Genomic DNA, 13,627 nt, shown 5'->3' with positions numbered 1-13,627 from the left:
ATGCTCTCTCAATTCCTCGTGATGGAATGATATGCCGCACTCTATGTGGGTGTCTACCTGACTGGTGTCAGACCCAATATCTGCAGGAATTCCTCAGATGTACCTTGCTTGTTCTACCCATTGACTTTTCTCTTTCCAGTTAAGGATCGAATATTCACCGAGTAGTTTTATACAAAAATCAAAATCAGTCATTTTGGAATGATGACCTATGAGGACAGGTCATAACTATAATTCTAAGTAAAATCAAGCAATGGGCTGAATGAGGTATACATGCCTATAATATACTTACAGTAACTCAGTGAGACCTAAATAAAATTATGGTAAAGGAAAAAAAAACTAAGCATAACCTAAGATGTATTACTTATAAAATTTTTTAGATTCCTAATATTTCATGTACAATATAATAACATCACTAATAAGGTGAAAGTTTGATGGCTGGAAAAAATATTCAAGATTTAATAGCTTGAGCAATCATAAACTATAAATTCTTTTTAATTCTAAGCTAACAATTTCCAATGTCCTTCAAATACACCAGATTGGGGGGGGGGAGACAAAAACAAACAAACAAAAACGGCTTCAGCTTTCTTTTCACTGAAAAAGAACACTTATTCATTTTAAAGACAGTACAAAAATCCTAAGCATCATTCTGATAGGTCACCCTGTGCATAAAAAGGCAATGAATGTATTTGTGAATAGACCTGTGAGTGTGAAGGAGTCTCTCTTTTTGGTTCTCCTTTATGTTCAATTCTAGAGATCCCCACACACATAGAAGATGGTTGTTTACAAATAAATACTATCCATTAAATATTAGTTGCTTATTTATTAGCACTACCAAAAAATGACAAAAGTAGCAAAAGAATTACTTTTTCATCTTAGCAACCCCAGAGACTAGCCCCTTGCTTAAATTTATTATATGAGTAAGTAAGTGAGCAAATTAACTGAAAATAAGTTGCTTCAGAAAAACATTTTTATATACTTTTACTTTAAGTTACCAAAATAAAATGTCTTTAAATGCCTGTAAAATAGAAAAATCATGAAGAATGTGGATTGAATAATGAATTTAAAAATTGATAGTTTAATCTTTAAATGACTTTTTGAGCTTTTTTTCTCATCTTTAAAACAGAGCCAGATTATGTGATTCAGTGTAAGTAGGTTGACAATCGCAATTACGTGTCAATATGAACACAAGAAATCAGTCTTCAGGGAAGGTACTAGGGAGTGAAACTAATCAAATTATATTTTTATATATACACAAGTTAGCCACAATGAAACACATATTATCTATAATTAATAAGCACCAAAAAATGCTTTAAGAAAGATCAGCCCTGATTCTGATATTATTATGTTAGTACTTACCCATAGCCAATGACTCCTTGAGTCACCACTAATGCCCCAAAAGTCATATTCAGAACATTCTGCAGCACTCCAGTCTGTTGAGCAGTGATGACTTGGCGAGCCAACGTCTGTAATTTGCTACTTGATAAGGATGGGATCAGTTCAGAGCTCCTTACTTTTGGCAGATCGCCAATTTCAATGATGATCACTTTTGAGATAGTTTCCATAGTGGCTGGTGGTAAGATTGTGTCTGAACTCATTTCCATGAGAGTTCTACGCTGACCAACTCTTCTATAATGACTGGCACAGGTCACAGTTGGGCAATTGCGCTTTCTTTTGGCTCTACTGTCAACAATGGTCTTTAAGGTCCCTTCATTGCCAGGCATCTCATGAGTAAATCTGATTTGGTTTTGATCAATCTGTAGGAAGTTAGTTAGTTTCTCAAGCATCACTGTTTCCCAGCCTTTTTCTAGGACTGAAATTGTCACAGTGAAGGCCAAATAAATGGAAAGCCCTGTGCGTATTTCAATGGGCTCCTCTCCTTGCAGGACAACATACAAGAGGTTATCCATGATGTTGAAATAGTTGGCACCAATAGGCTCATCCAGCAATGAGGAAACTGATTGCACTAGGGTAGGTGGAATAAAATATTCCCCTAAGAAAACGTGGGGTCTCTGGAGCTCATGGTAAAATACAGCCAAAAGAAACTTAGAGGTACTTTTGTTTCCCAATAGGTGAAAACGTAAAACTTGAGGAGTCTGATCTACAAAGCAGACCTTGGTGATTTGCCTGGTGGGTAAAATGGTATAGAAAGTGGATACAGGCCTAGGGGTAGAGCATAGGGTATTGGCATTTACACTACTAAATACATCAACAAAACCACTAGTAACAGATACAACTGGATATACATTCTGGATTCCCCAAGTGATATCAATATTTTCAATAATTAGGAGTACTTGGTCAGTCTGTTTGCACATAAAGCCTTGTATCAATGCTCGGTAAGTACATTTCTGTTCTTCTCTATATGTACCTATAAAACAAAGAAAAATAAGTGACATATGAGCCATGATCACTCAAAGATGATCTGCAATCCATCACTCCCATTCTCTGTAACTTCCTGAAATATCTATTGAACATCTAAGTGTGCTGGATTGAGAGTACAAAGATTTTTTTTTTTTTTTTTTTTTTTTTTTTTGGTGGTGCTGGGGATTGAACCAAAGGCCTTTTGCATGAGAGGCAAGGATTCTACCCACTGAGCTATATCCCCAGAAAGAGTACAAACAAAGAAATTGGGAAAAATATGAAAATATATATGCCTTAAATAATAGCTGTTTGTTTTATTTTAATTATACTACATGATGTATACTATTTGAAGTTGGTAAAAATAATAACTAAGTGTAAAAAGAGTTGAATCAGTAAAAGACTTAGGTTAGAAATAATCACTAAAAAATTTGGAGGAAAAACATTTTTTTCCCACTCTCACACATGCTGTACAACACAGAATACTTCATCAAAACTGCAGGGATGTTTCTCCCCACCAATAACCAGTTCTCCATCTGACCCCAATTGGATGCCATACAACTTAAATCAGTTATGACACTACCTTTTATTATCATCAGACCCCACAGGATAAGAGCTTAGTCTCACACACACTTCAGATACTCTCACAAGTCCCAGACCTGACTTGTGCTTCTGACTAATCAATTGTAAATCAGGGTTCCCTTACCCTGTCCTTGGGATCAATTAATTTGTTAAAAAGGCTCAGCATTCAGGGAAACACATTATTCATGTTAGACATTTATTATAGAAGATATAACAAAAGATACAAACCCCCAAAGGGAGGAGATACATAGTATAAAATTCATGGAAAGAGGCAAAAAAAAAAAAAAAAAAAAAACCACCTGGCACCTCCCCATGTTCAGCCATCCACAGGCTCCCCAAACCCAGTCCTTTTGGATTTACATAGAGGCTTCTTTATGAAGGCAAAATTGATTAAATCTTTGGCCTTTGGTGCTCAACTCAATCTTCAGCCCTTCTCCCTTCCTTGGTTGTAAAGGGGTGGGCTAAATATTCCAATCCTCTAGTCACATGGTAGGATCCCCTAGCCACCAGCCAACAGCCTGAGGCTATCAAGAATCCAACAAAACTCACTTCAGTAGGACAAATGATGCTCCTATCACCCAGAAAATTCAAAGAATTTAAAAGCTCTGTGTGAGAAGTTCCCATCACACAGAAAATGACAAAAATCTTAGGAGTTTTGGCTTAGGAACCCCTAAATATTAGTACAAAATATTTCCTATCATCCATATCCAAAAAGGTTCTAGTAGCTCTAACTCCATTGTAACAGAGACCAATATATGTGATTCTCACACTCTCTCTCTCTCTCTCTCTCTCTCTCTCTCTCTCTCTCTGTATATATATATATATATATATATATATATATATATATATATATACTATACCATAAAATCCCAGCTCCATAATGGAAAAAGAGTAAGGAAGAAGCAGTAATAATATTCAAGTCAATGGACAAAGAGGTGAATTGAGGAGATTGTAAAAGAGAATTTATGGAGGTACGCTAACATTGAAAATACATATTATGATTGGAATGTAAAAGAGTTCAGATGTCAAACTTCAAAATTTTCTCACACTTTCTTTTCCCCTAAATATAAAGAATAAAGAAGAGCAGTAAGATAAAAAGAAGAAAGTAATAATTTGGGAGAATTGTTGACATTAAATAAAGCACAAGTTGAGGATGGTCAGGCTAATAAAAAATATTTAAAGAAATATCATTATCCATTATTCCCACCATTCCTAATTGCCCAGTGAACCTATGATAATTCTCGTTCTGAATCCCCAGTGATATTTTATCTCCCAAAAGGATTTCCTTTGCTTTAAAATAAATTTTCACAAAATATTTTTGCATTGTTTTCTAGATAGTTTGAATTTCCCTTAGTGCAAGTTCTTCAAAGTAATTTGAAGAATTAAAAAATATCAAAATTACTAATATAAGAAACACTGTTTGAACATGATCTATGTTTTCCCCAAGTCTTCCTTCCATATGATATTATTATAAGTCTATTTCAATATTGTTCATGATATCACTAGATTTAATTACCAAAATGTTGCCTTGGAAATATAGAACACGCTTTCCTTTTCCCTTGAAAATAACAGCAAAAACAATGATGGCTAAAAAAAAAAAAAATCACAACAGAAATTACAAAATATTTCAAACTGAATAATCAAAATTTTAACATAAGAAAATATGTGGGAAGTGGTTGAAATATTACCTCTAAGGAAAGTTGCAGTGTTGAATGTTTATATCAGAAAGAACAATTTAAGAGAAATGCTTTATAATACACTTTAAGAAATTGGAAAAATGTCTAAAATACAACTTGATAATATTAACTTGCATACTTATAATTTTCTAAAAGAGAAGATCTTAAATATTCTCACACAGAGATGCATATACACCTACACATACACACACAAGATAATTGTTGATGCATGTTAGTTAATTTGATAACGAAAGTCACTTCACAATGTGTATGCATCTCAAAACATCACATTGTACACCTTAAGTATATACAATTTTTTCTCATTTATGCCTCATTATATATGGAAAAGGACCAACATATCAAGAGTGAAAAAAAAAAGAATTCAGAAAAAGAGCACACAACCCGAAGTAAGATGAAGTAAGGAAATAATAAATTTGTCAGTAGAAATCAGTGAAATTGAAAAGAGACAACCACAACAATAAAACAAAACAAGAAAAAGTGAACAAAGTGTTCTTGGGAAATAACAACAGACCAATTAATCTAGTATAGACTGATCATAGAAAAAGAAAAAGAGAAATATTACAAATCACCAGTTACAGGAATGCAAGATATATTATTACAGATCTCACAATAAAGGATAATTTAACATTAGAAACCTTATGCCAACAAATTTAACAATGTAAGTGAAATACATTTCTTAAAAACTGACACAGGATGAAACAATTTTGAATTGCTCTATGCCTCTTAAAGAAATTGGGCTTATTAAACTGAATGCTGAATTATTCATTTAAGCAAAAATTTAATTATCATATCCAAAAGAATTGTCACTTTTACATGGTATGTTTTCTCCTTGTGGTTCAATAATATGATCATGCAGATTTTAAGTTAAGAATTATCTTCAAAATCATTGATCCAGTTGAAAGTAAATTCACTGAATGATCTTGGTGGCCATAGAAATTATGCTTTGAGACCTTGGTGACCAGTCTCAATTATAGTTATATCCTTTCTGAGTGACAGTTAGTTGGCCTTTCCTCATGAAAAATTCTTGAGTAACATTGATTCTCCTTTTCTAATTCTAGGGTTCACTATTTTCACATATATATATTTTTTCCAGCCATGATGATATCATTGATTAATAATTCACATTCCACCCTGTTTTACACATCTCTGGTTATTTATACATCTCTTCCTTCTTCCTGCTTCTCATATAAGAGATATAATGTCTTCTGAAGTGACCTCTATGGACTGCTAAATTCTTAGATATGATTCTCAATCAGTCTCTACTACTAGATACCTATATGTAATTAAATATCTCACCCAACCAAAGTAGGCAACCTTGCCCTTAAGTGATTATGGCTCAAGGGCAGGACTATATCTCATACTTAAATTACACCAGAGATTAACATCTTACTTCAAACACAGTAGAAGCTCCATAATACATATTGGTTAATTAACATGTAATATTCTTTTAAAAGTTCCTCTTGTTCTGTTATTCTTTCTAAGCATCTAGTGATAAAACTATTCCATAGCTCATCTATTTTTAAGACAATACAAAATAAAAATGATAATCAAGACTGTCAAATATTTTATTGCATTTTCCCCTAAATTGATGATTAATATATGATAACTCTGAGAAATTCAACTATTTCATGAGTCCATAAGATGAAAATTATGACTGGCTGTTTACATAGATTTTCTTCTGTTCTTGATTCACATTGATTTGTTCACAATGGACTGTGACATAAAGTGTTTTGGGAATCACTCATTTATTCATTAAATAAGCAAACATGGAGGTACATGAATTTTTCCATAATTACATTCCTGATAACAAGAGCATTCTAAGGCTAAGATAACAAAAGTGAAACATTTATTTTAAGAGTCAAGTACTCTTTTGGAGTAATAAGGTACAGGGGCTATTTGTATACAAACATACATCTTCAAAGAGGTCCACTGAAAAAGTCCTTTTAATTGATTGATTGATTTTTCCAATTCCACCCAGAAGCAAATCTCCCCAAATTCTAGTCCCTCAAGCCATCTCTGCCCTCAGGATTCCAGAGCCTCTATTCATCTATTCAGCAGTGACACTGGATGGAGAAGAACGGAGCTGACCCTCTTTGTGGCAGACTAGACTTAAAGATGGCAAGAACTTGAGTCAGAGAATAAGGGAAAGAAGGAGAGAAGGGTTTGAGATAGGAAGAGTTAGGTGAGCATTTGAGAGGGCACAATCCCTGCCGAAAGTGTAGTAAGCACACATGTACATTTGTGAGAGTCTAGTTTAGGCTTCGTGCCCATGAGTAAGGTCAAAGACTATGAAAAATCACACATCTTCAAGATTCATTGGAGTTCTGTGTGAGTTGGATTAAAAGATCTAGAAACTAAAGGACGTGAATAGATATTCACTGGAGTTCCATGTGTATGTTTCAGCAAAAAAACAGGAAGAAGATTTTGTTACCTCATAATCTCTCCAATAATAAAGACCTAGTTGTCTTATTGTTACTAGTAAACATAGTGCTGGGTCTAGGGATTAAATGACAGGCACAGAGGGCTTTTCCACTACATATTAACTATTTGCTGGCTTAAGCTTAGCCAATCATCTTCCTGACTTCAAAGGAAAAACTCCAATGCCAATTGCATGCATTGTTCCCATCCCTAATTATCCCCCCTTTTTTTCTCTTAAAATTCTGTGTATGAACATCTTCTGTGAAAGGACTAAAGCATTCTGATTTCTCCAACATTTAGTTGAAAATAGTGCCTTGTAGTAGTCTGTTTCCTATAGCTAATAACACAGTACCATCAACTGAGTAAATTATAAAGAAAAGAGCTTTGTTTTGGCTCATGGTACTGGTGCAAGGTCTAGGAAGCACTTCTGGGGATGACTTCTTGCTGTCAGAGTCCTGAGGAAGGAGGTCTTGGCATCACATGGTGAAAGAGATGAAGCGAGTGTGAGTCCTCTGGTCTTTCTCTTTTCATAAAGCCATCATAATTCAGTCATGGGGGCTCCACCCTGATGACCTTGTTCCATCCTAATCCCCTCTCAAAGACCCCACCTCTAAACAACAAACAATATGGTTGTATTCCATTTCCACCGTAGTGACACCTCATAACCAGGATTAAATTTCAGCATACATTTTTGGAGGAGACAAATCATATTCAAATCATTATTTAAGCACAAAGCGTTTCAACAAACATTGGTGATTATAAAATAATCTCCCCCATGCTTTCCTCCCATATTATCAAGGACACACTCATTTTGAATAAATGTGAATACAAAGATTAAATTTATCCTTTGGTTTAGATCTTCCTGACAAAAGAACATTTTTGCTATCCTAGGAATAACATTATGCAAAAAACTCTGTAATAAATAACAAATTAACTATGTTTAAGGCTACTCAGGCTTGTGAAAGACACCGTGTTCCTCTAGTCCTGTGCTACTCAGCAGTCAGAGGTGAAGTTTTTTGACCACAGGATGAGAACAATGACAGGAAGTGACTTCCTCAACCTCTTCATAAGGGAGATGAACCTACCAGTGAGTATCATTTACACAATGGAAGCAGGGGTTTATATAGTTGAACACATTGTTGTAGTTAACTAGAGATGATTCTTTTTTAAAAGAAGATAAAACAGACAAAACCAACACATAATCCCACCAAACAATTACACAGTAATCTCTGGTAGTACAAGCCTACTACTTCTATGAGTTTTAACAATAAGATTTCAATCAAAGGAAATACTCTACATGGGTTGAAAAGTCAGTTTTTAAAAAAATATTTAAGTCTTTAAACCAGTCTGATACTCAAGATGAAATTGTAAAAAACATTTAATAGATAACTCAGAGCTTCTTAAAGTGTACAAGGAAAAAAAAGATGGACGCTTGTATTTAGATGAAAGATAAAGTTCTACAGATAAGAAATCCCTGAAAAAAGAGACTGAGGTAGGAGAGCAGATGATTGGCAGAGTAAGCATCTTGAGAGGCTAAGGAAGAACAGAGTTCAGAGCCCTTTCAAAAGCAAGTGAGATTGGATAGGTTGAAAGACGCACATCTCCCATGGAGCAGAGAGGAGGAAGAACACATGTGCAGGTGGAGGTGGGTAGTAGGTGGGGGTGAGTAGGAGGTGGAGGTAAGTAGGAGGTGGAGGTAAGTAGGAGGTGGAAGTGGGTAGGCATTCTTTTCTGCTGGGAGATGTGCAACAAATCAAGGTCATCAGCTGAAAGCCAAGAGTGAGAAGGGAAGCAAAGTGTTGGAGGGTTGACAATTAGGGGCAGAAGGTTGGATGGAACTTTTGTGGATTGAGAAAATGGGGTAAAATACTCACTGTGGAAGAGGAATAAACTCAGTATTACATGAAGGAATCAGTCTTTAAATGCAGGCAAAAATTTATAGATTCAAATTTAGGAGTAAGGACAAATATTATTTAAATTGAGAAAAAGAATCACAACACAATTGTAAGTTCAACCAGCCTTATATATAGCTCAAATTTGGTAGAAACTAGGGGAAAGAAATGTTTTCTTGATACTATCAACTCACCTCTATATTTTTCCTTTATTTCTTATTATATATGTTTGTGTTGCTTTTTATGATAAAGATCATAAGATTTACTATAAATGTCTTACAAAGATAATTCAGTCTTTTCTTCAGTCTAGATAACTAAAACCTTTTTTTTCTAGCATTGATAGTTTAGAAGTTCAGTTCTTTCAGCTCCACAACTCACTTTTGATATGTATAAATATTCAGAATTGTTAAAAATATAGGATATTTTTATGATTTTTTCCTCCTATATAAGCTGTATTATCCAAATAAATTTTCACAGGCTGTCATTTATGGCACTGTCACTTCAATGCTACACCTCCTTCACCTCTTGCTTTATACTTGCACACCCTAAGACATATTTACATCACATGTAGGATCTGGTTTCTGTGTGTCATAGCACTAGATAAGTAGACTCAGATCTTCAGTAGTAATTTAATGTAAAAGTGATTGTGAACCCCAAAAATAACACCCTACAAAACCAAACCAAACATGTGTCTAACTCAACTTCCCCTTAGCCAGATTCCAGAAAATGCTTTGGCCAGTACATTGTCATCTAACCCTATAGCACTTATGATGAAGGGGAATCTAGAATTGAAAGAGAGTATAAACTTAACTAACATTAGCTAAAATATCTTAACATTAAAGATTTTACAAAAGCATAGATCCATGCAAACACATTGCTAGGACTCTTTTAGGATTCTTGGAAGGGACTCATGTAAATGAAGACCCTACAACCTAAACTTCATCGTCTTCACAGTAAATTGGTCTGGGTTGCAGGGAATATGAGCCAATGCCTTGACAGCCTAGTAAAACCTGGGACAATTAGAATAACAGATTCACTTAGGGCTGGGGTTATGCCCAGCAATTGAGAATAAGAGATTAAGGGTCACAATATTACTAGTATCTGTGAGAGAATTAAAAGGAAGCATAGATCATTTAAGCTGCTTCAGAAGGAAAATAAAAGGTGGTAGCAGTTGCATATAGGAGAAAAATATACATGTAACTGGGTTTAAGCACAAATAAAGGGCTTTTGAACAAGTGAGCTAGAAAAACATGAGTTATAGTCTGATAGCAGGATACCTGTGTTCATTATTTTGAAGGTCAGTGGTGATGACAACTTCAATGTTATCATTGTTTCAGTGAGTGGTAAATGCAGTGAGTGAGAAAAGAAAATATCCCTGATTTAAAAAATTTAATAATAATGATAATTTTTATTAAAGTCTCTCCCTTTCAGTTATTCCTCTAGAGAAGACCAAAAGATAACTTGAGCAACAAGAGTCTGAATATACAAATGACCATACCATATAGAAAAATGAAACTCAAAAAACCACCATCTATAGGAACCAGTCTACTGAGCCACCCCATTATCAGCAGCAACCAGTTCAAGAAAGGTAAACAATAACCCCTGAATAGCCAATACTTGATTAATAGCTGCAAATTTTCATAATAATTCACTGTTTTGACACTAGCCTCCAAGCTAGTGGATTTTAACCAAATATACACCCCTAGCCAATCACATCAAATGCCCTATTTAGTTGGCTCACCTACAGTTTCCCAGACCAACAGCCTCCTCACAGGGTGCACCTGAAGCCCTCTCTCTTCTCTATCATAAAGACTTCTCACACTACCTTTGAGTCTTTGCAAATATAGGTGATGACGGCTGACTCTCTTGCTGTAGCAAATTCAGGATAAAAAGTTTTTGTTTGTTCTCCTTTGAGTGGTATTTATTTCCAAAGCAGTCAAGGTTTTGGCCAAATTATCTACCTTGATAAGAATCATGTCAGAGTTAGAATGGGAAAGAAAACAGCGATTCTGTCCCTATAATCAGAGAATAAAGAGCAAGGCCTACTACATGAGCATAAGCCATGGGAAACAGGGAGCACAGATAGTAAGCCAGATGGGGGAAGCCTGGGAGGTGCAGGGGTTTTACCTAACGGGTGTTACTCAGAGCATGGGACTAGGAAGGAAACTCAAGATCTGATGCTGTGACTTAAGGGGGCCTTAAAGGGAGTGGGCATTTTTACAAGAAAGTGAGGTTCCAACAGAAGCAAAAGGGTGAAAAGAACGCTCTTTGAAGTTAAAGAAGATGGTGCTGATTTCAGCTTCAGAATTCCATGCAGCACTGGGAGCAAATTTTGGAAAAGGGGTGTAACAGGTTAGTGAGCACATGAACATCTCTTTCCTGAGAGTGGTAGAAAAATGGGTGGTAGGTAGACTGTTCAGAAAAGGACACTGCATCTTCACACTAAGGGTGGTGTGGAAGGTATAGAATATGAGAAGGGATCTGAGGGCTCAGGCAGTCTTTGTCCCTGGGGGGCTCTGAGTTACTACTTAAGCAGATTTTATATGGACAGGATGGTGGTCACCCCAAGGTCATTTCTCCCAGCATAGAATGATTGCTTAGGCAAGCTGTAGGCACATAAATATCTAACAGGAAGTCTAGAGACTAGTGGTGTGGAACCTGGAAGGGGCGCAGAATGGACAGGCCAAGGACAAATCTTGACCCTACAAGAAGCCTTTACACCACATGGTTATCGATTCTTGCCTGCCTGCCTGCCTGCCTGCCTTCTATCTTACTCTTCTTCCCTATCTAAAACCTCTTGATAGCAAATTTAATGATCCTTAATTCATAGATTAAAAAATAAATGAGTCACAGCGATTCTGACCCAATGTACTATTTAGTAGTAATAATGAGGTAGAAGAGGGAGGGAAAAAAAACATATTTCTAAACTTCTTTCTACATATGCCTCTGGCAAAATGAAATGTAATCTGAGCAATTTCCCTTTGGATTGCATTTAGACGTGAGGTTCAGGTGCGATGACTGACACTGTGAGAGAGGGCTACAATCCTTAGGGCTTTTCTGTACCATGTATTAACAAGCACACAGGGAAAGAATTTTGCTTATTGCCAAATCACATACTTGGTGAAATCTCATTTTTTTCATATTATTATTTGGCCTTTTAAATCAATATTTAAAAGGAGATTAAAAGTATAGTCACAAATATTTTTAAAAAAGATGATAGTAGAAAAATGATCAACAAGTAATCTTGATTAGGCAGTTTTGCAGTCTAACTTGGAATCCTGGTCTTCCTAAATTACTCCAAGAATTTTTATTTTTATTTTGCCAGGATTTACCAATGATTAGGTGATGAGGTGGTTTTTATCGATATCTTACCATTTTTCCTCCAATGTCATCTCTAGAGTTAATCAACTCTAGCATCTCAAATTTTGGCAGGGGGCAAAACCAACACACAGGGAAGCAGCACAGTTGTTTCGATCTTCATTTGGCAGAGAACACACAGAGTGATTACTTAGGTACCCTTAAGAGACAGTACACACAGAGCCAGGCAGCCTCACAGTTGGGTCCTCCAGCACTAGTGGGTAGGAGCTCATGGCAACAGTCTCACATCATTTCTAACTTGGGTTTCATTGTTTCTTCCTGCAGATTTCTTTCCCTCCTGCTTTTCTCAGTTGGAGAAGGTTTAGTTTTGAGTAATGATTATCTTTCCCACTTGTTTTTTGTCGTTTCTTTTCCCACTTTTCCAAATGGCCTTATCTGCCAGTCACAATTTTTGTGGTCTGCAATTCTGATCACTTTTAAATGAAACCCATGCTGGCTTTGGTAATCATAATGTCATTTACAATTTACCACTAAACACATTTATTCAGTTAGTAGCACACTGGAGAAAGAGAACTCCATATGAACTCACCGTGAAAGGCCTAATCTGATTATTTCCTCATGAAAATCCAGGCAGGGGTGCTTGTAAGAGGGGCTGAGGGAAGAAGGAGAAAAAGCAAGGTCTGGCCACAGCTGACTCTGATAATCAATGTGAACAGATAAGTGATCCAGCCTGTCAGGGCAGCCGCCCCGTCACCCCAGGGCATCCTTCTCAAAAAAGGCAAGAGTGGACAGCACTTAATGAATGCTGAGTGACCAGTGAGTATTGGCTTGGCATATGCTATTGCATTCAAGATGGACAAGAGCAGTGATAAAGTCCAGAAGCTCTTCTCTAAGTGGGGGAAATTAGATGAAGCAGGTTGTATATGTGTGTGCATGTGTGCACATGAGCACTTGCTCTGGTACACTTGACTTTCTAAAAACATCCTGGACATGAAATATGCTCAGTCCACCTTTCCCTAGATTGGAAACCATGGATGTAAAAACCAAGACAAGAGGTGAGCTAGATCTGTCTGGAGGAGGAGGAAGGGGATCAGGGGTGTGTGTGTGTATGTGTGCATGTGTGTGTGTGTATGTGTGTGTGTGTGTGTGTGTGTGTGTGTACATACACTCAGGTTGCTTCCAGGGTTCTAGCAAATATTAACTTTGTGTCAATATTTGTCCTTCCTGTCGTGAAATGAGGATTTTCCACCTCATTTCACGTTTGAAAAGAAAATATGCCAAAGGGGTTGTCTTTGCTAGGGAAAAAAAAAATTAAAAGGAAAGAAAAAAGAAAGAAACAACTTCCATTTTTTATTTAGAAAAATG

The 13,627-nt window shown here is 36.1% G+C and overlaps 1 protein-coding gene across 5 annotated transcripts in view; it reads right to left on the bottom strand.

The window, feature by feature from the left end:
• Nucleotides 1–13,627, bottom strand: part of Pkhd1 (PKHD1 ciliary IPT domain containing fibrocystin/polyductin) — a 432,625-nt gene that overhangs the window by 37,749 nt on the left and 381,249 nt on the right. For all 5 annotated transcript variants that reach the window (XM_005318573.4, XM_078019904.1, XM_078019905.1 and 2 more), the window contains one exon: nucleotides 1,357–2,365. In XM_005318573.4, coding sequence (XP_005318630.2) covers nucleotides 1,357–2,365 — 1,009 coding nt within the window. The remainder of the gene's footprint in view (nucleotides 1–1,356; nucleotides 2,366–13,627) is intronic.

Source organism: Ictidomys tridecemlineatus, chromosome 8 (assembly GCF_052094955.1).
Source record: "Ictidomys tridecemlineatus isolate mIctTri1 chromosome 8, mIctTri1.hap1, whole genome shotgun sequence".
Lineage (NCBI taxonomy): Eukaryota > Metazoa > Chordata > Mammalia > Rodentia > Sciuridae > Ictidomys > Ictidomys tridecemlineatus.
Note: the sequence above shows the minus strand (reverse complement) of the source record. Positions and strands in the feature narration are given on the sequence as shown.